Here is a 23,996-nt window from a genome sequence, read left to right on the forward strand (position 1 = left end):
TACACACCTAGTAACAGTGCCCCACAACATATGAAGTAGACAATTACATACACACCTAGTAACAGTGCCCCGCAACATATGAAGTAGAAAATTAACAGAATTGAAGGGAGGAATAGTTCTACAATAATAATTGAAGATTTCAATGCCCCACCTTAAATAATGGATGGAGAAACTAGACAGAAGATCAATAAGGAAACAGAGGACTTGAGCATTACTGTAAACCAACTAGACCCAACAGACATGCACAGAACACTCCACCCAACAGTGGAATACACATGCTTCTCCAGTGCATGTGGAATATTCTCCAAAATATGTAGGGCCATAGAAAAGTTCTCAATAAATACTAAAAGATTGAAATCATACCGGGTATCTTCTCTGTCTGACCACAATAAAATGAAACTAGAAATCAGTAACAAGGAAAACTGGAAATTCCACAGATGTGTGGAAACAACACACTTGCAAACAACCAGTGGGTCAAAGAAGGAATCGCAAGGGAAACTAGAAAATGCTTTGAATGGAGCAATGAATGCCTGCTGCTAAGGTTTCCACCATGGGTGCAAGGAAGAAGTTTTCTGATGCCATTTGTCTGATTATGACAGCTAAAATCAAATGGGGAAACATGGGAATTTTAAAACACAGAGGGGGCAGATAATTTTTCAACTCAACGTTGTAAACAGCAGAGCCTGTTATACTCCAAAAAATGTAAAAAGTGAAAAAAAGGAATCTAAAATTTGAGTTTATATTAGCAATGCTGGAAAATTATTTCCCTTACACCCTTGCCTTCTGGTTGATTCCACTTTAAAAACTAAAAGATCAAAATTAATTTTTTGTCAAAATTAATTTAGATTAAAAGGAAACTAATGACTATTCAATTTTAAATTGCTTTGAGATGAATGAAATGAAAACACAACGAAACTTACGGGGTACAGCAAAAGTAGTGCTCAGGAAATTTATAGCTACAAAGGCCTACGTTTAAAAAGAAGGAAGATCTAGGGGCTTCCCTGGTGGTGCAGTGGTTAAGAATCTGCCTGCCAATGCAGGGGACATGGGTTTGAGCCCTGGTCAGGGAAGATCCCACATGCCGTGGAGCAACTAAGCCCTCACGCTGCAACTACTGAGCCTGCGAGCCACAACTACTGAGCCCGTGCACCACAACAAAGAGTAGCCCCCGCTCACCACAACTAGGGAAAGCCCGCACGCAGCAATGAAGACACAATGCAGCCAAAAATAAATAGATTTTAAAAAATTAAAAAATAAAAAGAAGATCTCAAATCATGAACCTAAGCTTTGAACTTAGGAAACTAGAAAAAGGGCAAACTCAAACTTGAAGCAAGGATAAAAGAACAAAGATAAGAGTGGAAATTAACATAGACAATAGAAATTAATAGACACAAATCAATGAAACAAAAAGTTTCTTTGAAAAGAGCAACAACACCGACAAACTTTTAGCGAAACTGACTAAGACAAAAAGAGAGGAGCCTCAAATGACTAAAATTAGAAATTAAAGTGGGCCGTTACTAATGACTTTACAGAACCGAAAAGGATTATAAGAGCATGCCGTGAATTATTGTGTCAACAAATTAGTTAACCTAGATGAACAGATAGCTTGAAACATACAAACCCTTAATCCTGTATAAATAGGAAATCTGAACAGACCAATACGAATAAGGTGATCGAGTCAGTAATCAAAAACCTTCCAACAAAGTAAAGCCCGGAATCAGATGGCTTTGCTGGCGACTTCTACCACTTAAAGATTTTACACCAATTCTTCTCAAAATCTTACAAAACCTCTTCCTAATTCATTCTGTGAGGCCAGTATTACCCTGATACAAAGCCTGACAGAGACAACATGAGAAAACTACAGACTAATATCCTTTATGGACCTTGATGGAAAAACCCGCAACAAAATGCTAGCAACCAAATCCAGCAGCATGTTACAAGGATTTTACACTATGACGGAGTGGCTTCCTGGTTCAGCACAGGAAAATCCATCAATACAATACACACGTTCATAGAATGATGGTTAAAACACACACAGAAACATGCACACATTCCATTTATATGAATACCCAGAATAAGCCAATCCAAAGAGACACAAGGCAAATTAGTGATTGCGAGCGGCTAAGGAGAAGGGGGAAATAGGGAGTATCTTCCCTATTAGTGATAAAGGGCTGCCATTTGGGGTAATAAAAATGTTCTGGAACTAGACAGTGATGATGGCTGCAGAACATTGTGAATGTGTCAAAAGCCATTGAATTGTATACTTTAAAAATGGTTAAAATGATAAATTTTATATTATCTGAATCTTATCTCAGTTAAAAATTTTAAAAACCTTACCTAGCCAAATCCTATAATAGGTAGAAGAATAAAAATCTAGGGACAAATCTGGTGCCACAAAAATATTTGAGGCCTAAAATTGCCGATGTAAAATAAAGCTTACAGGACTTCCCTGGTGGCCCAGTGGTTAGGACTCCATGCTCCCCATGCAGGGGCCTGGGTTCGATCCCTGGTCAGGGAACTAGATCCCGCATGCTGCAACTAAGACCTGGTGCGGCCAAATAAATATTTTTTAAAAAATAAAATAAAGCTCACACACACTTGGTAAAATCCTAAACTGGCAGCAACAGCGTTTCAATTGTTTTCTTAAGTTTTTCCAAAACAAATTGAGAGAAACGGTTCTGAAAAACCGTTGCTCTGTTTATGGCGCACAGCTGATTGTTTGGGATTATTAAATCCTCTAAGTACCTGTTTATCAATCTATAAAGTGTGAAAGCAAACATCTCAGAAGCGGGTGTACCATCCTGCTGGCCGGCCAGAATGAGTGCTTGGTTTTGTGATGTCAATTTGCAGGGAGCCTTTCTCAGGAGAAGCAAAATTTTGTGTTCTAATCCCTGTTCTCAGGCTCCATACAGTATTATAGAGAACAACGCAGTCCTTACAGAATATTGAGACAGTCCACAGCGAAAGGCTCATTTCTGTACCCCAGTCTCTCAGTGCTACTGGTGAGCCAAAGGGGATGCCTTCACAGAGGAGAGGGTTAGCCAAGAAAGTTTTCATTAAAGGTGTGGAACTTTAGGGAGAGATCAGGGAATGATGACAAGGACTTGGAAAGTCAGAGGAGAGAAAGAATAACCCAGGAAAAACTGGAAGTAGAATTTTTAGGCATGGAAATAACAGCTATAGTTTCCACAAAGAGACTGCTTTGCCTGGATTTTAGGGAACGTATTAGGGAAATTAGATAAATTGTTACCAATTGTCAAATTCTAGAGGCTTCAGAAGCCAGTTTGAGGAGTCTAGAATTGGAATTATAAAGGAAAGGGACAAAATAAAATAAACAAAATGCTGAGGCACTTAAACTGTGGGAGAAATTCAGTGAAAGGTGGAAAAAACCACCACCAACAGCCTGACAATAAATGGTACTCAAGTCTGGATATAGAGGTAGGAGAGAAAAGGTAAGATGCCTGGCCTTTTCCAAGTCAACCATTAAATATCTTTCAATGCTAGTATACTTTTCTACTTTTGCTATTTTAATTTATCTCAAATCCAGAGGATACCCTATGCTTCCAACTGCATCTGTAGCTTTTTTTTTTTTTTTTTTTTAAACACATCTCCACTCTCCTTCATGTGTCTAACTGCAGAGATTCCCACCAGGGCTCAGACTTCTGAGAAAACAATGGTGTCTTCCATCCTGAAAAACGTGTGCTCTGCTGCCCCACTGCCCTGAGCTTTGATAGGAGAATGTGGGAACCAAGAGACGATTAGGTCCTGATTTGTAAAATTTTAGTGTTTAGTGTTGATGAGCCTTTTCAGATAGTTCCTTCACGTTAAATTAATACAACCCCAAATATGTGTTCTTTACTTGAAGGGAGACACTTGCTGACTGACCCAGAGTCTGAGGTCCTGATTGACGACGTTCTCTTATTCCTCATGATTTGAGTCTAGATAGTATAACAGTAAGTGGTGAAGCTGCCTGGGTTTGAGTCAATATAAATACCAAGGCTCCCCTGCCTTCCCCTCTGTACCCAAGAAGAGAATTTATAATCTGTATCTCTGCTTCCAGTTCTCTGAAACAGAACCTGTTTCAGCCATATTCCCTGAGAAAGCGGCAACAAATTCGAAATCACTATCAGTTTTAAAAAAATCTAAACACAAATTTAATGGTAATTTCTCATGGCCTATTGGTTAATAAATCGCGTCTGAAAATTATGTTAAAGAATATGAATATTCGTAAGCTTATAACTGAAAATCCATACGTAGACAAGTATTGTGGTTGTCCTACTAGTCACTACTAATTAGGTTTTTTTTTTTTTTTTTTTTTTTTAGCGGTACGCGGGCCTCTCACTGTTGCGGCCTCTCCCGTTGCGGAGCACAGGCTCCGGACGCGCAGGCTCAGCGGCCATGGCTCATGGGCTCATGTGGGATCTTCCCAGACCGCGGCACGAACCCGTGTCCCCTGCATCGGCAGGCAGACTCTCAACCACTGCGCCCCCAGGGAAGCCCTAGGCCTTTTTTATTGCATTAATTTGAGTAATATTTTTATTTCTTTCATCTTTTTTCTTGGGTTTCTTTGGCTGAATTTTTTCCTAGGTTCTTGATTTGTACACATACCTTGTTAATTTCTAGTCTTTCTGTTTAAAGCTAAGAATTATTTTTTGAAGAACACTTTGAGGCTTAAATGCATATTGCTAAGTGAAAGAAGCCAGTATAATAGCCAAGATATGAAAGCAGCCCAAGAGGCCATCAACAGAAAAATAGATAAAGATGTGGTATATATACACAATGAAATATTACTCAGCAATAAAAAAGAACGAACTGCTGCCATTTGCAGCAACATGGTTGGACCTAGAGAATATTATGCCTACTGAAATAAGTCAGACAGACAAAGACAAATACTGCATATGTGGAATATAAAAAATACAAATGAATGTACATAGCAAAATAGAAACAGACTCAAAGATACAGAAAACAAACTAATGGTTACCAGACGGGAGAGGGAAGGTGAGGGGCAAGTTAGCGGTGAGGATTAAGAGAAACAAACTACTATGTATAAGATAGATAAACAACAAGGATATATTGTACACAGGGAATTATAGCCATTATCTTGTAATAACTTTTAATGGAGTATAACCTGTAAAAATACTGAATCACTATGCTATACACCTGAAACTAACATTGTAAATCAACTATACTTCAATAAAACAAAGAAGCCAGTTCCATCACATCAAAAAGACGAAAATATGTAGGAATAAACCTACCTAAGGAGGCAAAAGACTTGTACTCTGAAAACTATAAGATGCTGGTGAAAGAAATTGAAGACGACAAAAACAGATGGAAAGATATACAGTGTTCCTGGATTGAAGAATCAATATCATTAAAATGACCATACTACCCAAGGCAATCTATAGATTAAATGCAAGCCCTATCAAAATACCAATAGCAGGACTTCCCTAGTGGCTCAGTGGTTAATATTCCGTACTCCTAATGCAGGGGGCCTGGCTTCGATCCCTGCTCAAGGAACTAGATCCCACATGCATGCTGCAAGTAAGAGTTCACATGCCACAACTAAGGAGCCCATGTGCTACAACTAAGACCCAGTGCAACCAAATAAATAAATAAAATTTATCTCTTAAAAAAATACCAATAGCATTTTTCACAGAAATAGAACAAATAGTTTTAAAATTTGTATGGAAACACAAAAGACCCCAAATAGCCAAAACCATCTTGAGAAAGAAGAACCGAGCTGGAGGAATCACGCTCCCTGACTTCAGACTATACTACAAAGCTACAGTCATCAGGACTTCCCTGGTGGTCCAGTGGTTAAGGTTCCACACCCCCAGTGCAGGGGGCCCAGGTTCAATCCCTAGTCAGGGAACTAGATCCTGCATGCTGCAACTAAGAACCTGCATGCCACAACTAAAAGAGTCCTCATGCCGCAATGAAGATCCCGCATGCAGCGATTAAGACCTGGCACAGAAAAATAAATAAATATTTTTTTAAAAAAGTAAAAAGAAACAAGAGAAATCAATTAGAAAAAAAAGCTACAGTCAGCAAAAGAGTATGGTACTGGCACAAAAAAAGGACACATAGATCAATGGAACAGGATAGAAAGCTCAGAAATAAACCCATACACTTATGGTCAATTAGTCTATGACAAATGAGGCAAAAATATACAATGGCGAAAAGACAGTCTCTTCAATAAGTGGTGCCAGGAAAACTGGATGGCTACATGTAAAAGGATGAAATTAGAACATTCTCTAAAACCATATACAAAAATAAACTCAAAATGGATTAAAGGCCTAAATGTAAGACCAGAAACCATAAAACTCCTAGAGGAAAACATAGGCAGAATGCTCTTTGACATAAATCGTAGCAATATTTTTTCCGATCTATCTCCTAAAGCAAAGGAAATAAAAGCAAAAACAAATGGAACCTAATTAAATTTAAAAGCTTCTGCATAGCAAAGGAAACCATTGACAAAAAGACAACCTACTGAATGAGAGAAAATATTTGCAAATGATATGATCAATAAGGGGTTAATATCCAAAATATATAAACAGCTCATACAACTCAATATCAAAAAATAAACCCACTTAAAAAGTGGGCAGAAGAACTGAATAGACATTTTTCCAAAGAGGAAATGTGATGGCTAACAGGCACATGGAAAGATGCTCAACATTGCTAATCATAGGGGAAATGTAAATCAAAACCACAATGAGATGTCACCTCACACCTGTCAGAATGGCTATCATCAAAAAGAACACAAATAACAAATATTGGCAAGGATGCGGAGAAAAGGGAACCTTCATACACTGTTGCTGGGAATGTAAATTGGTACAGCCGCTGTGGAAAACAGTATGGAGGTTCCTCAAAAATCTAGAAATAGAACTACCATATGACCCAGGAATTCCACTCCTAGGTATATATCTGCAAAAAGCAAAAACACTCATTCAAAAAGATACTTGCACCCCAACGTTCATAGCGGTATTATTTACAATTGGCAAGATATGGAAGTAACGTAAGTGTCAAACAACAGACAAATGGATAAAGAAGATATGGTGTATACACACACACACACAAAATGGAATACTAAGTCGTAAAAAATGAAATTTTGCCATTTGCAGCAACGTGGATGGACTTGGAGGGCATTATGCTAAGTAAAATAAGTCAGAGAAAGACAAATACTGTATGATCTCACTTATATGTGGACTCTAAAAAATACAACAAACTAGTAATATTTAAAAAAAGCAGGGACTTCCCTGGTGGTGCAGTGGTTAAGAATCCGCCTGCCAATGTAGGGGACATGGGTGTGATCCCTGGTCCGGGAAGATTCCACATGCCACGGAGCAACTAAGTCAGTGTGCCACAACTACTGAGCCCGCGTGCCACAACTACTGAAGCCCACGTGCCTAGAGCCCATGCTCTGCAACAAAGAGAAGCCACCACTATGAGAAGCCCATGCACTGCAATGAAGAGTAGCCCCTGCTTGCCGCAACTAGAGAAAGCCTGTGTGCAGCAACGAAGACCCAATGCAGCCAAAAATAAAATAAATAAAATTAATTAATTAAAAAAATTTTATAAAGCAGCAGCAGACTCAGATATAGAGAACAAACTAGCGGTTACCAGTGGGGAGAGGGAAGGGGGGAGGGGCTAGACAGGGGTAGGGGATTAAGAAGTACAAACTATTATGTATAAAATAAGCTACAGGGATATACTATACAATGCAGGGAATATAGCAAATGTTTTATTAGCGATAAATGGAGTATATCTTTTAAAAATTGTGAATCACTATATTGTATCTGTAGAATATTGTACATTTACTTCAATTAAATTTTTTTTTAAAAGAAGCCAGTCTGAAAAGGCTATATAATGTATGATTCCAACTGTATGACATTCTGGAAAAGGCAAAACTATGGAAACCATAAAAAGATCAGTGGTTGCCAGGCGTTCAGGAGGAAAAAGGGAAGGACTGAGGAGGTGGAGCACGTGGGATTTTCAGGGCACTGAAACTACCCTGTCTGGTTCTGGGATGGATATGTGACGTTATGCATTTGTCAAAACCCATAGAACGTAAAACACAAAGTGAACCCTAATGTAAACTACGGACTTCAGTTAGTAATGACTTATCAATAGTGGTTCCAATGTAACAAATGTGCCACATTAACAGACGTTAAACTAGGGGAAACTATCTACGAGAACAATTTTCTGCAAACCTAAAACTGCCACAATTTTCTGCAAACCTAAAACTGCTCTAAAAAAGAGTCTTAAATTTTTAAAGAGGTTTTTAGTAAAACCATGAGAAACACATAAAAATTCTTACATATCTGCAAAATCCAATGAGAAAATATCATTAAAGATAACATAATTTTGACATCAAGAAACACTTTACCTACCATTAACTTATGAAGAAATATCTAAGGTTTAAAAGAAGAACACTGTAAGATTTTACTGAGGATATTTTAAAAGGCACATATAATTGAAAAGACACAAACATGAATTCTGGAAAAGACAATATTTTAGAGGTGTATATTCCTCCTTTGATCTATAAATACAATAAAGTAAAAATAATTTAATAAAATTTTTAGTAGACCATCACAGATTTCAAGTTTCATCTAAAAGAGCAAATTTTGGAGAAAAGCAAAGAATTTTGATAAATGGTGGGAGACTTCCTCTAAGATAGTTCAAAAACATACTATATATATATAGAGCTGTAATAAGTAAGACAGATTCCTATACATGCCGGCGTTGGGTTTATAAGAAATACTGCATTTCAAAGCAGGAGCAAAAGGAAAGATTTTTTTTGAAGTATAATTGACATACAACGTTATATTAGTTTTGGGTGTAAAACATGATTTGATATTTGTATATATTGTGAAATGATCACCACAATAAGTCTAGTTAACATTTGTCACCATAGTTACAAAATTTTTTATTATGATGATAACTTTTAAGATTTACCCTCTTAGCAACTTTAAATCTACAATATAGTGTTACTAACTATAGTCACCATGCTGTACATCACATCCCAGGACTTATTTTATAACTGAAATTTTGTACCTTTTGACCACCTTCACCCATTTTGCCTACCACCCGGCCTCTGGCAACCACCAATTTGTTCTCTATATCTAAAATGTTTTTGGTGTTTTTTCTTTTAGATTCCACATGTATGTGAGATAATACCTGATTTTTCTTTTTCTGATATTTCACTTAGCATAATGCCCTCGAGGTCCATCCATGTTGTAACAAATGGCAAGCTTTCCTTCTTTTTCCAACTGAAAAATATTCCATTGCATGTGTATATATATATATAAATCTTCTTTATTCATTTGTTGATATACACTTAGGTTGATTCCATATCTTGGCTAATGTAAACAATGCTGCAATGACTATGGGGTGTTGCATATATCTTTTCAAGTTAGTACTTTCAGGTTTTTTTTTTTTTGATAAATACCCAGAAGTGGAATTGCTGGATCATATATAGTTCTATTTTTAATTTTTTGAGAAACCTCCATAATATTTTTCCATAGTGGCTGCACCAATTTACATTCCCACCAACAGTGCACAAGGGTTCCCTTTTTTCCACATCCTCACCAACACTTGTTATTTCTTGTCATTTTGATAATAACCATTCTAACAGCTGTGAGGTGATATCTCATTGTGGTTTTGATTTGCATTTCCTTGATGATTAGTGATGTTGAGCCATTATCTCTTCATGTACCTGTATGTCTTCTTTGGAAAAATGTCGATTCAGATCCTTTGCCCATTTTTTAATCAGATTGTTTGGCGTTTTGCTATTGAGTTATGTGAGTTCTTTATGTATTTTGTATATTAACCCCTTAATAGATATGATTTGCAAATATTTTATCCTATTCAGTTGGTTGCCTTTTCGTTTTGTTGATAGCTTCTGTGCACAGCAAAGGAAACATTTCAGTTTGATGGAGACTCATTTATTTTTGCTTTCGTTGACTATGCTTTCAGTGTCAAATCCAAAAAATCACTGCCAAGACCAATGTCACAGAGCTTACTGCCTATGTTTTCTTCTAGGAGTTTTATGGTTTCAGGTCTTACATTCAAACCTTTAGTCCATTCTGAGTTACTTTTTGTGTATGGTGTAAGACAGTGGTCCAGTTTATTTTACATGTGGCTGTTCAGTTTTCCCAGTACCATTTATTAAAGAGACTGTCTTTTCCCATTGTATATTCTTGGCTCCTTTGTTGTAAATTAATTGACCATATATGCATGGGTTTATTTCTGAACTCTCTATTCTGTTCCATTGATATGGGTCTGGCTTTAGGCCAGTACCATACTGTTTTGATTACTGTGGCTTTGTAACATAGTCTGAAATCACAGAACGTGATACCTCTGGCTTTGTTCTTTTTTCTCAATATTGCTTTGGCTATTCAGGGTCTTTTGTGGTTCCATATAGATTTTATGATTGTTCTACTTCTGTGAAAAATACCGTTGGAATTTTGATAGAAATTGCATTTAATCTGTAGATTGCTTTGGGTAGTATGGCTATTTTAAGAATATTAATTCTTCCAGTCCATGAGTATGGAATATTTTTCTATTTGTGTCTTCAACTTCTTTCATCAATGTCTTATAGTTTTCAGTATACAGTTTTTTCACTATCTTGGTTAAATTTATTCCTAGGTATTTAATACTTTTTTACACAATTGTAAATAGGATTTTTAATTTCTTTGATAGTTTGTTACTAGTATACAGAAATGCAACAGATTTCTATATATTGCTTGGTACTCTGCAACTTTTCTGAATTCATTTATTCTAACAGTTTTTGGTGGAGTCTTTAGGGTTTTCTACACATAATATCTTGTCACCTGCAAATAGTGAGTTTTACTTCTCATTTTCAAATTTGGATGCCTCTTATTTTTTTCTTGCCTAATTGCTCTGGCTAGGACTTCCAATACTATGTTGAATAAAAGTGGCAGGAGTGGGCATTCTTGTCTTGTTTCTGATCTTCGAGGAAAATCCTTCAGCTTTTCACCATCAAGTATGATATTAGCTGTGGGCTTCTCATATATGACCTTTATTATGTTGAGGTATGTTTCCTCTCTACCCACTTAGTGGAGTTTTTAATCAAAACAGATGAATTTGTCAAATGCTTTTTCTGCAACTATTGTGATGCTATGATTTTTATCCTTCATTTTGTGTATCACACTGACTAATTTGCACATGTTGAACCATCCTTGAGTCCCTGGGAAAAAAATCCCACTTGATTATGGTGTATGACCCTTTTAATGTACTGCTTTGTTTGGTTAAATTTCAAGGATTTTTGCATCCATGTCCTTCAGGAATATTGGCCTGTAATTTTCTTTCTTTGTAATGTCTTTGTCTGGTTTTGATATCAGGGTAGTATTGGTCTCAAAATGAGTTTGGAAGCATTTATTCCTCTTCAATTTTTGGAAGAGTTTGAGAGCATAAGTATTAAATCATCTTTGAATATTTGAGAGAATTCAGTGATGCCATCTGGTGCTGAACTTTTCTTGGGATGTTTTTGACTACTGATTCAATTTCTTTACTAGTAATCTGTTCAGATTTTCTATATCTTCATGATTTAGTCTTGGAAGGTTATTTCTAGGAATTTGTCTGTTTCTTCTAGGTTGTCCAATTTGTTGGTGTATAATTGTTCATAGTAGTCTCTTATTAGCCTTTGTATTTCTGTAGTTTCAGTTTAACACCTTTTATTTCTGATTTGAGCCCTCTATCTTTTTTGTTGGTGAGTCTAGTTAAAGGTTTGTCAGTCTTGTTTATCTTTTCAATGAACCAGTTCTTAGTTTCATTGAACTTTTCTATCATCTTTGTTATTCTTTTTCTTCTACTAACTTTGGGCTTTGTTCTTTTTCTAGTTCCTTGATGTATAAAGGTTGAGGTTTTTCTTGTTTCTTGAGGTAGGCATTTATTGCTATGAACTTCTCTCGTTAGAATTGCTTTTGCTGATCCCTTAAGTTTTTGTACTTTGTATGTCCACTTTAGTTTGTCTCAAGGTATTTTATTTTGCTTTTGATTTCTTCATTGACCCATTGGTTGTTTAAGTAGCATGTTTAGTAGTATGTCTCCACATACTTGTGAGTTTAAAAAGAAGCATTTTTAAAGTATTGTTATAAGCTATACCTCTCTTTTGGAAAATGTAAGTTAGGTTGCCTATTTTATAGCCCTCCCCAACATAAATTCTGGGAAGCAAGTTCTTAGTACTAATAAAGGTACTAAGTAGTACCCACTAAAGAGATGTCTCGGGGGGAACAAAGTAATGCTTCTGGCAATTTACTCTAGGAGGAGAGATAGGACATTCGACTCTGGACACTTGTTGCAAATTGAGGGGATCAGCGTTACAGAATTACAGCTGGAAAAACTCGCACTGCCCTCCCCAGAGGTAGCCCTCACTTTGAGCTGTGTGTGCTCCTTATATTCAAGTTGTCTGAAACACAGAACGCATGGACCTCACGGAAGGATGTTTTGGACCATTAAAAAGTCAGCAAGGTAGCATCTCTGGGCTTCTGTGGCAACTAACCACCACCAATGCAATTTCCAAGACAAGACCATCTCACAAAGGACCCAGGAGTAATTCAAGTTGGGTGTGCCACCATTGAGGATTTGTTTCTACCCAATATTCCTGAGTTTTAAATTTATATCATTGTTGCCATTTTCAATAGAGTTTAGAGAAAATTAAAGGGATTGACTAACTTGCCCCAAACAGCTCTTTCTGTAAGCATAATTCGCACCTAACCACAGAGCCTCAAAATACATGAGGCAAAACTGACAAGACAGAAGGGAGAAATAAACTCAACAATAGTCATTGGAGATTTCAATACTCTACTTTCAAGAGCGGCCAAAACAATTAACAGCTCAGTAAGGAAACAGGAACTGAATACCACTCAATCCAACCAGACCTAACAGACCGTGTAGCTCTACAGAGCACACCACACAGCGGCAGCAGAATCCACGTTCACAAACCTGTGGAAATTTTAATAACACCCTCTTATATAACCAATGGTTCAAAGAAGATATCACAAAGGAAATTAGAAAGTACTTTGAGATGAATGAAAATGAAAACACAACATATCGAGAGATATGGGAAACTGTGAAAGTAGCACTCAGGGAAGATTTGCAGCTATAAATGCCTAAATTCAAAACGATCATCAGTAACAAACTTCCACCTTAAGAGACCAGAAAAGGAAAGTTAAAAGTACACTCAAGGGCTTCCCTGGTGGCGCAGTGGTCGAGAGTCCGCCTGCCGATGCAGGGGACACGGGTTCGTGCCCCGGTCTGGGAAGATCCCACATGCCGCGGAGCGGCTGGGCCCGTGAGCCATGGCCGCTGAGCCTGTGCGTCCGGAGCCTGTGCTCCGCAACGGGAGAGGCCACAACAGTGAGAGGCCCGCGTACCGCAAAAAAAAAAAAAAAAAAGTACACTCAAAGTTAGCAGAAGGAAGGAAATAAAGATTAGAGTGGAGAAAAATGAGAGAATAGAAAACAATAGAATCAGTGAACCCCAAAGTTTGTTCTTTGAAAAACATCAACAAAAGAAAAAAAGAGAAAGATGCAAATAACTAACATCAGAAATTAAAGTGAGGACATTGTTACTGACCTTACAAAAATTATAGGGAATACGAGGAAATACTATGAGCAACTGTATGCTCTTCAACTAATTAGATAACCTAGATGCAATGTTCAAATTCCTAGAAAACGATGAACTACAGAAACTGATTCAAGAAGAAATAGAAAATCTAAACAAGTAAAGAAATAGAATATTTTAACAAAGAGTCTAGTATGGATGTAAGGATGTCAGAGGCACAGAGCTCAAGCACAGGGCACTCTGGGCCATCTCCAACCACGTGAGTAGGATGAGAGTAAGGAAGTCAGCCTTGCCCTGGAGGAAGTGAGTTAAATTCCTTCACCTACTCAGTAGTCTGGAATGGAGAAGAACCACCTACCTGCCTGCTCCATATCTGTGCCCCTTAGAGCAAAGCCTGGGAGCTGACAAGCCCCCGACACAGGCCCAGCATCACTATGAACCTGTATGTACCAATCCTGCCAGTCAGTCACTTACTAATACTGACCACCCACAAAGGCCCACCAGCCACTGAAGAGCATTAACAATAGTACATGTAAGTGAGCATGACATCACGCGTGGCAGCCAGGTATACACACGTATTTGATTATGTCCATGTGGTTTAAGAGAATTAAAAACTTTCCAGTTGTTCCTTTGGGGAAAGAACGGGGGATTAGTGAGAATTCCAGGAATGAAACTTCTAAGAAGACACTGTACACATGGACAGTTTTCAGTAGCTAGATTCCCGTATTGTGTGAAAATTTACATATGTTTTACATATGTGAAAACTTACATAGTGAGTTTATATTCACGTGAGGTGATTGTCCCAGTTCAAATTCGTATTCCCTAAATAAACAAGGGGGTCTCTCCAAGAAACACTGACATGAATCTTCACTGAGGAGAAATGAACAAATTAAAGCAATGAGTCTATTAAGGTAAATACCAAATACCGCCTCTGGGAAACAAGAGGGCGAGGAAGAGATGGTGGGGTGGGTAACACTTAGAAATACAGGTGAGGAGGGGAAGGAGGGGGTGGGTAGGAGGATGGGGGAGGGGAGAGGAGAGGGGAGAAGGTTAAGGGGGGCGGGGAGGGAGGAGACAGGAAAGGTGAACACAGAGATGAAGGTTAAGTGGGGGGAAAGAGTTGATGTAAGAGATGAGGAGGGAATTTTAGGGGAGAAGGCGGCAAAGCAGGGTCCAAAATGTTCAGCAAATTCCGTGAAGATGTTTCTTAGGTCCTATCCGAACGGAACCGTGTTAGATTGGATTTGCATTCCAATAAAAAACTTGGCCAAAACCCAGAAAAAGCCTGTTTTAAGAAATGTATAAGTTCCTCTGTCATCAGATGACCCACGTATTTAAGAGCCTTCGCTACAGACACAGCCAGTCTGCCCAACCAAAGGGCAACAAGAGCCTTGCGCCACCCCCAGGCTTGGATCCCCACCATATGCAATGCCCACTCCCGACTCACCCAGGAAAGGGTCCTCAACAGAAGGGGGTCAGCAAGGGGGTGACAGGGCTGCCTTTGCGGGGAGCCCACAGCTGCTCCCCGGGCCCAGCTCTGTTCTCCTGAGCCCCCTACCCATTTCCTGGGACAAAACCACCAGCAGTTTGTGGCGTCCAGTTCTTCCCTGGAAAGGCAGGAGACGGTCTAGCTCTCTGTACAATTCGAGCCTGAAAGCATCTGTGCCCTTCTGTCCGTCACTTCAGGATCAAATAGAGGAGGGAGGAGCAGAGTACAGAGTCTTCCGGTCCGTGTTTTGTTTGTTTGTTTGTTTTTTTGCGGTACGCGGGCCTCTCACCGTTGTGGCCTCTCCCGTTGCGGAGCACAGGCTCCAGATGCGCAGGTCCAGTCGCCATGGCTCATGGACCCAGCCGCTCCGCGGCATGTGGGATCTTCCCGGACCGGGGCACGAACCCACGTCCCCTGCATCGGCAGGCGGACTCCCAACCACTGCGCCACCAGGGATTCCCGGTCCGTGTCTTTGATGTAAAGGAAGCCCCCTGAGGTTGCTGGGAATGCAGCTCACTGACTGCAGTTTTGGGAGAAACTAAGTCTTTTCAATTTTGTAGTTGGTCAAGGACGAGCAGGAACCTGGGACTGGAGCATTTGTATACAGACAAGGGGAAAAAAGCAACTGGAGTGACTTCTCGGGACCCCCTGCAGAAGTAAATTAAAGAAAAATGAAAAATGGTGTTTGGGACACACTCCAGCCAGAGATGTACCTCCATGGCCCAAGGCCAGATGCCTGAAGCTGGGGTCCCAGCTCCAGGCAGGGACTTCACGTCACTGGATCAGGCCAGAGAGAGTCCCACCATCCACAGAAGCCATGACTGGCGAGTTTGTGGTCCTGGTGTCCCTGCCATGTGGACTCAGCATGTAGCGACCTCTTGGTGTATTGTTACATCAGACAGGAGGTTCTGGAACACCACAGGCACAGTCCCCTGGAAACCAGGCACAGTCCCCTGGAAACCAGCCACAGCAAACACCGTTTTAAGTAAAAACATTCTAAGTTACAGACGGTTTAAGGATCTCAATTGTGAAGACCTTAAACATGTTTTCTACCCAATATGATTATGTAACTTTGGGCACCTCAGTTGAACAGTTTTCAGAGAAAAAGCTTATCAGAATGATCATCTAACTGGATCCAGGCAGCTTCCCCACCTCCCATCCTTGTAGCATAATATCAAGATTTTTCTCCATTCTTTATCACAGAACACCTCTAAATCCTCAAGAAAACTGTTTGAAAAAACTTAACACGGTGCATTGCATTTGGTATGTGCTCTATAAAAATTTACTTTGAAAACTTAATGAGGGCTTCCCTGGTGGCACAGTAGGTTCGAGCCCTGGTCCGGGAAGATCCCACATGCCATGGAGCAACCAAGCCCGTGCGCCAGAACTACTGAGCCTGCGCTCTAGAGCCCGCGTGCTACAACTGCTGAGGCCCGCGCGCCTAGAGTCCGTGCTCTGCAACCCCCTGCTCACAGCAACTGGAGAGGGCCCAAGTGCAGCAACGAAGACCCAATGCAGCCAAAAATAAATAAAATAAATTTATTTTTTTTAAAAAGTTAATGAATGTGTGAGTGAATGTATAAATCGAACGGAGAGGCGCAGAAATGCAGACCAGGCTAGCATCTGTCCTGCTATAATGAAAATTGTGCCAACCGCTGAGAAAAGCTGGAATTCCAATAGTCATTCCACAAAAAACAAAACCAAAAAACCCCTGAGGCTTAGCACAAATATTTTTGGAACATGTAATAATTTAATGCTTTGTTAGAGATTTCCTTCTTCCATTTCTAGTAAATCTGACACACACAGGCCTCCTCCTCCAGCCACCCCCAACCTCATTTCAATGACACTTGGTGGCAGGTCGGTTTTGCTGCAGCTACACTATCACCAGCCTGCCCAGCCTCCCGGGGCTTGGATAAGTAAGCAAACGGCTCCACAGACATAGCGGCTCCCCAGCTTCTGGAAACCAGAGAATCAGTACAAATTATAAGAGCACTAAGGAATGAAGCCTCTGATTTCTCTCAAATCAAAAGAGAGGTTTGGATCTACCTTCTCCCCTTCTCGCTGGTTGTGACCAGCTCCATTTGATCACAGCTGTGATCAAAGGTGGGTAAACCCACATCCTGCACACCTGCAGGTTCTGCTTGCCGTTCACGTGGAGCTACAAGTCTACAGGGATTCGCTGGGAACGGATCCTGGAGCAGAGGGAAGACAGGAAGACAGAGCGAAGCTGGTGCCCTTTGAGGAACTTGCCTTCCTGACAAGTGGAGGGACCCACGGGCTAAGCTGTCACTGTCACGGTCACCGAAGGGCAGGCACACGCTAAATGCTCTTTAAACACCTTTTGATGGGATAATTTCACTTCCCTTGTAAAAGCTGTTCCTGATCTTAAGGAATTTAAGGAAAAAAGAGAGTAGGAGAAGCAGGTACTCTTTCCCAACAGGTAACACATTTCTTGGTATATGGAGCAAAGAGTCAGGATATTGTTTTTTTAAACGAGGAAAACGATTTCAATATTATTAGTGTGCAAAAATATTTACGTAAAATAGTCTATCCACAGAGACGTTCAGAAAACTCTCTGGATGGTACAATTTTTCCCTCTTCATTTGAATTTTCTGCATTGTTTTAATTTCTTACAATAAGCATGTAATGGTTTACAAAAACAATAAATTACCGCAGTAAGAGAATTAGTAAATCATTTAGTCTGTCAAAATTTGATGAAGCCTAAATATCTACCTTGATTATAAATGTGTCTAAGAGACAAAACGTACTGCAACGTTACCCGTTTTATAACAACACATAAACCCACGTAACCAGGATATTATCTGAAATTTAAAATATTTTGAAGGTTTTTTTTAGGTTATAAAACAGTTGATACCCAAACATTTTCTAGTCTACTGACACACGTACTTTTATTTTTATCTACAACGTTATATCAGAACTATCTGATTAAAAAAACACATGTTTTTCAAACCTCACAGCCAGGATACCCCTGCTGCAAAACCTGCAGTTTGGCTACAAAATTCTTTTGCCCAAACGCAAAAGCCACAGTGAATTTTCTCCACAGCTCTTTGCTGAGAACCTACCTCACCATGTTCATTTTGCCAGACACGCAGGAGCCGAGACGCCGGGGTTTGCAGCAGAGAGGATTTCTTCACAAAGCAGCCGAGCGAGGAACCGGGAGAACAAGTCTCCAATGCACCTCCCGGAAGGCGAGGGGCTGGGGTCTTTATGGCGTAACCAATCAAGCGGCAAGGCGGTCTGAAGCGTGGGGAGCGTGGGGAGAGGCGATTGGGAAAAGGTGTGATAATCGTCATTCTGCGCAGGTGTCCCTAGGCTTCAGGCTCCGCACCTTCCAAAGGTCACGCCACGACGCTGGTGCATCTTAACTGGCTGACCTCACATAGACGCAGCTGTCGCCAAGCTCCTGGAAACAGCTCGAGCAAACATCTTACTGTTCAGGCTCCATGCGGCTTGGAGGACGTGCGAATCTGAAAATGACCTTGATTAGTGCCGGCAGGTGAAGCGGATCAGACTCATCACCCATGTGCCGGGAACCGGCACCAAGATTCTGTGCCCGCAGGTGTTTAGTCTCCGGGGAGACGGGCCTGTGACCCGGGAGGTACCAGCTGGATGCGTCATCTCTGCTGGGGGGAGAGGCACACGCGGCTGGGGCCGGTGGTGGAGGGGCAGGAGGGCAGCCAGTCGTGCCCGGCCCGGAGCTGAGGGGCCAGGTTACTTTTGGGGGCCCAGGTAGGACCTCAGGAGCAGAACCAGAGAAGAGCCTGTATGATGGCCTCAGCCTCTGGTCCAGGAGTCCCTGGTCAACTCGGGAAGGGGGTTTGGTTTTCTCACGAGGACAGATGAGGCCGCCTGGTGAAGGGCAGGACATGGGCAGGATGGGAAGGAGGAGGCTGGGGGGGACCGGGGGAGCAGGGGAGGCCAGGCCTGAGCAAGGGCAGGGTCTGGAGGTGGGCAGGCGGGGTCAGGAGCCCAGAGAGAGCATCATCCCAGCCCACGGGTATGGGCATCCTGGACACAGCGGCCACGGGGGGGACCCACAGGGGATGCACTGGGGTGGCCCTAGGTGGGCGGTGACAGAACAGAGCAAGATGACCTGAAAGCCCAGCAGCGCCAAAGCCAAAGGCCACAGAAAAGGGAAAAGACAGAAGGTGAACCGTGCAGAGGAGCGAATGCTGCCACCAACCCCCCTCCCTGGGCGGGCGGAGACACTGCCGGGAGAGGTGTTGTGGGCAGGAGGGGCCGAGCGGAGACAGGCCCCCTGCAGCTCCCGCCCCAGCAGGCTGGCGGCCGAGTTCAGCTCCCAGCAGGGAGGCCTTGAGCTCCAGGCGGCCGCCCATGGGTCCCCACAGCCTGCAGTGTGCTTCTTCAGAACCAAAAGAAGGACTCGGCTGTTTCAAGTCTCTGACCTTGAGCCACTCTTTTAAAGGGCTCCAATGATAAGGTCAGGCCCACCCAGGATCACCTCCTGTTTGATTAACTTTAAATCAATTGATTATGGTTTTTAATTACATTACAGACTCAAGTCACCTTTGCCACTTAACATCCAATGACAGGAGGGGCACCCCACGGTGTCCACGAGAGGGACTCGCTGGGCGTCATCATAGAGCTGCCTGTCATGCCTGGTCCTCAGCACTTTGTACCCCCAGTTTGAAGGGAAAAAAGAGAGTGAATACGGGGATGAATATCAAAGAAAAAAAAGACAGTAAATTACAGAAGTGTATTAGCGTTCGCCAGAGAAACAGCCCATCGGATAAACACAGAGAGATTTATTATCGGAACTGGCTCGTGCTTTCACGAAGGCTGAGAATTCTCCCAGCCTGCCATCTGCAGCCGAGACTCAGGAAAGCTGGTGATGTAGTTCTGGCTTGAGTCCAAAGGCCAGAGAACCAGGGGCACTGGTTTGGGCCCAGTCTGAAGGCAGGAGGAGACGGCGGTCCCAGCTCAAGGGCCGGGCAGAGAGAGTGAATTCTGCCTTCCCCCGCCTTGTTAACTCCCATCCCCGCGTGTGATGCCACCAAAGTGGGAGCTGGCACGGGCTGGGGCACATGGCAGGTGGTGGTGGGGCTTGGATGGAAGAGAAGCCTGGGGTCGCCTGTCTGGTGAGGAGGAAATCGTCCGAGGCCTGAGGGCACCGGGGAGCCCAGTGGGCGCTGTGATTGTTTTCCCATTATCATCCTAGGATAACGCTGATTGTAGAAAGATGGAAGCAGGAGCAGGGAGCCGGGTAAACTAAATTTAATTTCTTTTAACATGAGGACTCAAATCCAGATATATCTGTTGTAAAGATGTCCGCTTAAACTAGCGAATAAAAGAGCTAACATCTAACTCTTCATACTTTATTCATGTGTGCTTTTTATATTTTTATATTTATCTACAGAGTAAACTTGTTTCAGGTGGCCACATATGGAAAAGGAAGGAAAGTGTTTTCTGAAGCTCATTGACGAGCGCAGAGCCTTGTTCTCTAGACAACGCTCTAACCCACTCTCATTTATTCATTCTGTTTATTTACTCACCAAAGTAGCTTCCAAGATGGCCCCTCATGATCCTTGCCTCTGGTATTTGTGCCACGTGGACCTGAGCACAGCAGGATGCCTTGGGAATGATGGTGGGTGGTCCTGAGGCAGGTGATAAAGAACAACGGGACCCGGCCTTACTCTCTGGGACCCCCACTCGAGGGCAAGCGGCCGCCATGTTGTGAGGCCACTCAAGCAGCCCGGGAGGCTCTGTCGGGGCTGCGGGGCCACCAGCTGCTCCCCCTGCGCAGTCCCCTTCTCCTCCTCTCATGGGTGTCAATCACCAGTAAACACTCATGCCCTTCCATCCCAAACCGTCAGGGCACCTGCTTCTGGACAGCCCAGCCCAGAGCAGGCTCCACGGTGAGGAGGGGGAGGGAGACGCGTCCAGGGCTCACGTGGCTCCACCCCTCCCCACATCACACCCGCCCTTTGTTCCCCACTGCGGCCCTGCTGAGCTGCTAAGAGTCCGCCGCAGTCAGGCCCTCTCACTCCCCGGCTGCCTACCATCCGGTTCCTTTATTAAAGCCCTGACTTTTTATCACTATAGCAGTTCCTCTCCCTCGTCAAGCTCTGATACACCGTCATTAGGCAAAGAAAAAGAAAGCTCTATAAAGGATAAGAAAAAACATGATTTTTGAAACCAGAAAGGTCCTGCCTTAAAAACGTGGGTTTGATTTTAATTTTCTTCCAAACATGTAGTTCAATGTTTATATAATATTTTATGTAACCTTGTAGGATTTCACCAAGAAAGTTTCTGGATTTGAAACTGTGTTCCTGCATCTTAACTATTAAGCTACCTGTTCCCTTTTTAAATGAGGTTTGATTCTGAAGGAGTTAAATTCAAGGGCAGTTTCAGCCTGAGATGTCAGGCAGCTGGTGCTGGGAGGGCCTCTGGGTCCCGCCAAGAAGCGCAGAAAACCCAGGGAGCAATGTTTCCTGCGCGCAGGGTATGAAAGCTTCGCCCAAGAGCCCCGAGGGGATTGTGGTGGAACCTGCAGGTCCCTGGGGCCCTCCCTGCTCCCTGAGGTTTGGGGAAATGGCCTAGAACTGCACACCCTCCTTCCCCACTGTCGATTCCAGAGCCCGTGGGGTGCGAGCCACAGTGTCGGGTGCCCTAACCCACCTTCCCGGGGTGGTGGCCGCTGCATCCCTTCCATCTTCTGAATCCTGAACCTTGTGCAGTTTCTCTTGCAGCCAACCCTGAGCCCAACCTTAAAGGAAGAGAATTCTGGTAAGGTCGTCCTGGCTACACGAAGCAGACACTGTGCAAACCACCCAGACACCAAACCAGATGACTGTCCTTGGCGGGGCTCTCCGGACACTGGTTACCCTGGCAGCCGCTCCCTCCCCTTCTGCAGGCCGCCAGGCCAGGCATCTACCTGGGAAGCCAGGGTCGGCACTGCCCAACCCCACTGGGGCTTGGGTCCCACTCTGCACCTGTCCGCCTGCAGACAGTCACCCACCCTGGGGAAATAAAGTGTAGGCAGTGATGCCAGCAGAGTCTATTACTTATTGTCGTGAGTTAATTATTCTAAATTAACAAATATCCTGTTTACAAATGTTAACAGAAACAATTTAGGGACTCCTACTGCAGCATTAGCACCCAAAGATTGAAATGACGACCTGAAAAAAAGAAATGAGTCAAAATTACACATTCCTGCAATTGGTTTATTCGAAGCTTACGTGTCAACCAAAGAACAAGCCATAACAACAGGAATATTGATGAGTTTAGCTTAATAAGGAAAAATTCTACTAAGCTCAATCTTTATGCACTAATTTGGAACCACTTACTAGATATATTAAGCAAACGACATGCAGAACAGTACGTGGCTTCCCCCATTTGTCTTAGACAAGGGGACAGAATATATGTGTTACCTCTACTTATATTTTACGTGTCCTCTGTGTGAACACATACACACACTACATACCTTTGCTTATATAATCCTACACTACTTCTGGAAAGACAAGACGGACACGGATGTCACTGGTGGCCTCTGTGGAGGGGACGTGGGTGGTTGTGGGGCAGGGACGAGAGGGAGACTTCACAACATTTTATACCTTTTGGCTTAGAACCGTGTGTAATGTTATCTACTGAGAAATAAAATTAAAGAGCAAATTCTAAGACAAGCAGCAATGCACCACTGAGAGCATACACTACATTAATCAGTCTCCAGGGCATTTGGGGAAACACTCATGGGGTGTTGGGGGCTTATACTGTCACATAACTTTGAAAAGCTTATGAGTGCCTCTCGAGCTCAGTTTTCAAACCTCAAATACGCATTTCAGAAGGAAGAGAACAAAGCACAGCCAGAGCCGGATGGTTTCTTTAAAGGAAGCCTGCGGGGCCCTCAGGGCTAACGGTCATCCAGGCTGAGCTTAGCAGCAAAGAGCGATATGACGGGGTCATCCCCAGTTTCCAGGGCCAGGTCATACGCCGTCTGCTCTCTCGCGTTCTTCTTCTGAACGCTTGCGTTGCATCTGCGAAGGAAATGGGGGTGAGCGGACGGACTCAGGTCTCCGAACCTTCCCTGCCTTGGAGGCCAGTCTGGGAGCTCCTGGCCCCCGTCCCAAACTTCCCCCAAGAGGCCACCGTGACCAGCCCTCAAGGGCAGCTCTACCCTGAAACCTGAGGGGCGCTGTGATCTCACACGTCCAGTGCCAATCCCGGCCGTGGGTTCCCGTTGCATCAACGACCCACAACCAAGTGGGTTTAAGGGGGCAACGTTTTCATCGTGCTTTTAAAAGCCCTTAGTGCCCTGGGAGCCATGGGGGGATTGTGGCTCCATTACTGGGTCAGCTGTTCAGGAACCAGGACCCTCTGAAATCCTCACAGGCCAACAGGGGGATCACTGTGGCCATCAGTGTCCCTCGGAGGCCAAGGAACATACCCCAGTAAGGCAGCAATGCACTCCCTTCCTGCCAGGCCCAGCACAGCTGCTCCATGAAGAGCTGTATTTTGGAGTCTGTTTGGATGGGAAAAAATCCCTGGCTAAATCCTTGGTTCGCATCCTCGAGAAACTGGAGAAGGAGCAGGTGACCAAAGGGGCCTTGGTTTCACCCATGACCTATTTAACTAACCCAGGAAAATCTCTTGACTCTGCCCTCTCTGCTCCTTTCCTTGGAGGATTTGGAGGGTAAGCTTTCATATCAGATAGAAAGTGAAAAGCTATACACATATTCATTTTTTAAAGTGAGAAACCCCACAAGGATATGGTTTGTAGTCAATTTAGCAAATGCTAATAAATACTATGTTAGTATATTTCCTCCAAGAGTTCATGGAACGCATTAGACACGGTCTCACCCTTGGCTTGGCCCTTTGGGCACTGTCTGTATGACAATAACCTCTCAGGACTATGGCTCCTATCCTTGTGTAGGGACAATGA

At 42.7% G+C, this 23,996-nt stretch overlaps 1 protein-coding gene and 1 long non-coding RNA gene across 15 annotated transcripts in view; both read right to left on the bottom strand.

The window, feature by feature from the left end:
- The window catches only part of LOC137207452 (uncharacterized), a 34,542-nt gene extending 12,585 nt beyond the window's left edge, over positions 1–21,957 (bottom strand). Inside the window, exons 1-3 of the long non-coding RNA XR_010935093.1 lie at positions 21,737–21,957; positions 20,611–20,712; positions 18,160–18,564 (exon numbers count right to left, since the gene is read on the bottom strand). This is a non-coding gene — a long non-coding RNA (uncharacterized lncRNA). The remainder of the gene's footprint in view (positions 1–18,159; positions 18,565–20,610; positions 20,713–21,736) is intronic.
- Positions 21,958–22,260: 303 nt separating this feature from the next.
- The window catches only part of DZANK1 (double zinc ribbon and ankyrin repeat domains 1), a 74,643-nt gene continuing 72,907 nt past the window's right edge, over positions 22,261–23,996 (bottom strand). For 12 of the 14 annotated variants that reach the window (XR_010935091.1, XM_067707341.1, XM_067707339.1 and 9 more), the window contains one exon: positions 22,261–23,091. Coding sequence is in view for 12 of the 14 variants with exons in the window: in XM_067707341.1 (XP_067563442.1) it covers positions 22,968–23,091 (124 nt within the window). In the remaining 2 variants the exon portion in view is untranslated. Of the gene's footprint in view, positions 23,092–23,501; positions 23,577–23,996 lie in introns of all 14 variants that reach the window. The other 2 variants (XM_067707346.1, XM_067707344.1) reach the window with 2 other exon arrangements.

Source organism: Pseudorca crassidens, chromosome 15, assembly GCF_039906515.1.
Source record: "Pseudorca crassidens isolate mPseCra1 chromosome 15, mPseCra1.hap1, whole genome shotgun sequence".
NCBI lineage: Eukaryota > Metazoa > Chordata > Mammalia > Artiodactyla > Delphinidae > Pseudorca > Pseudorca crassidens.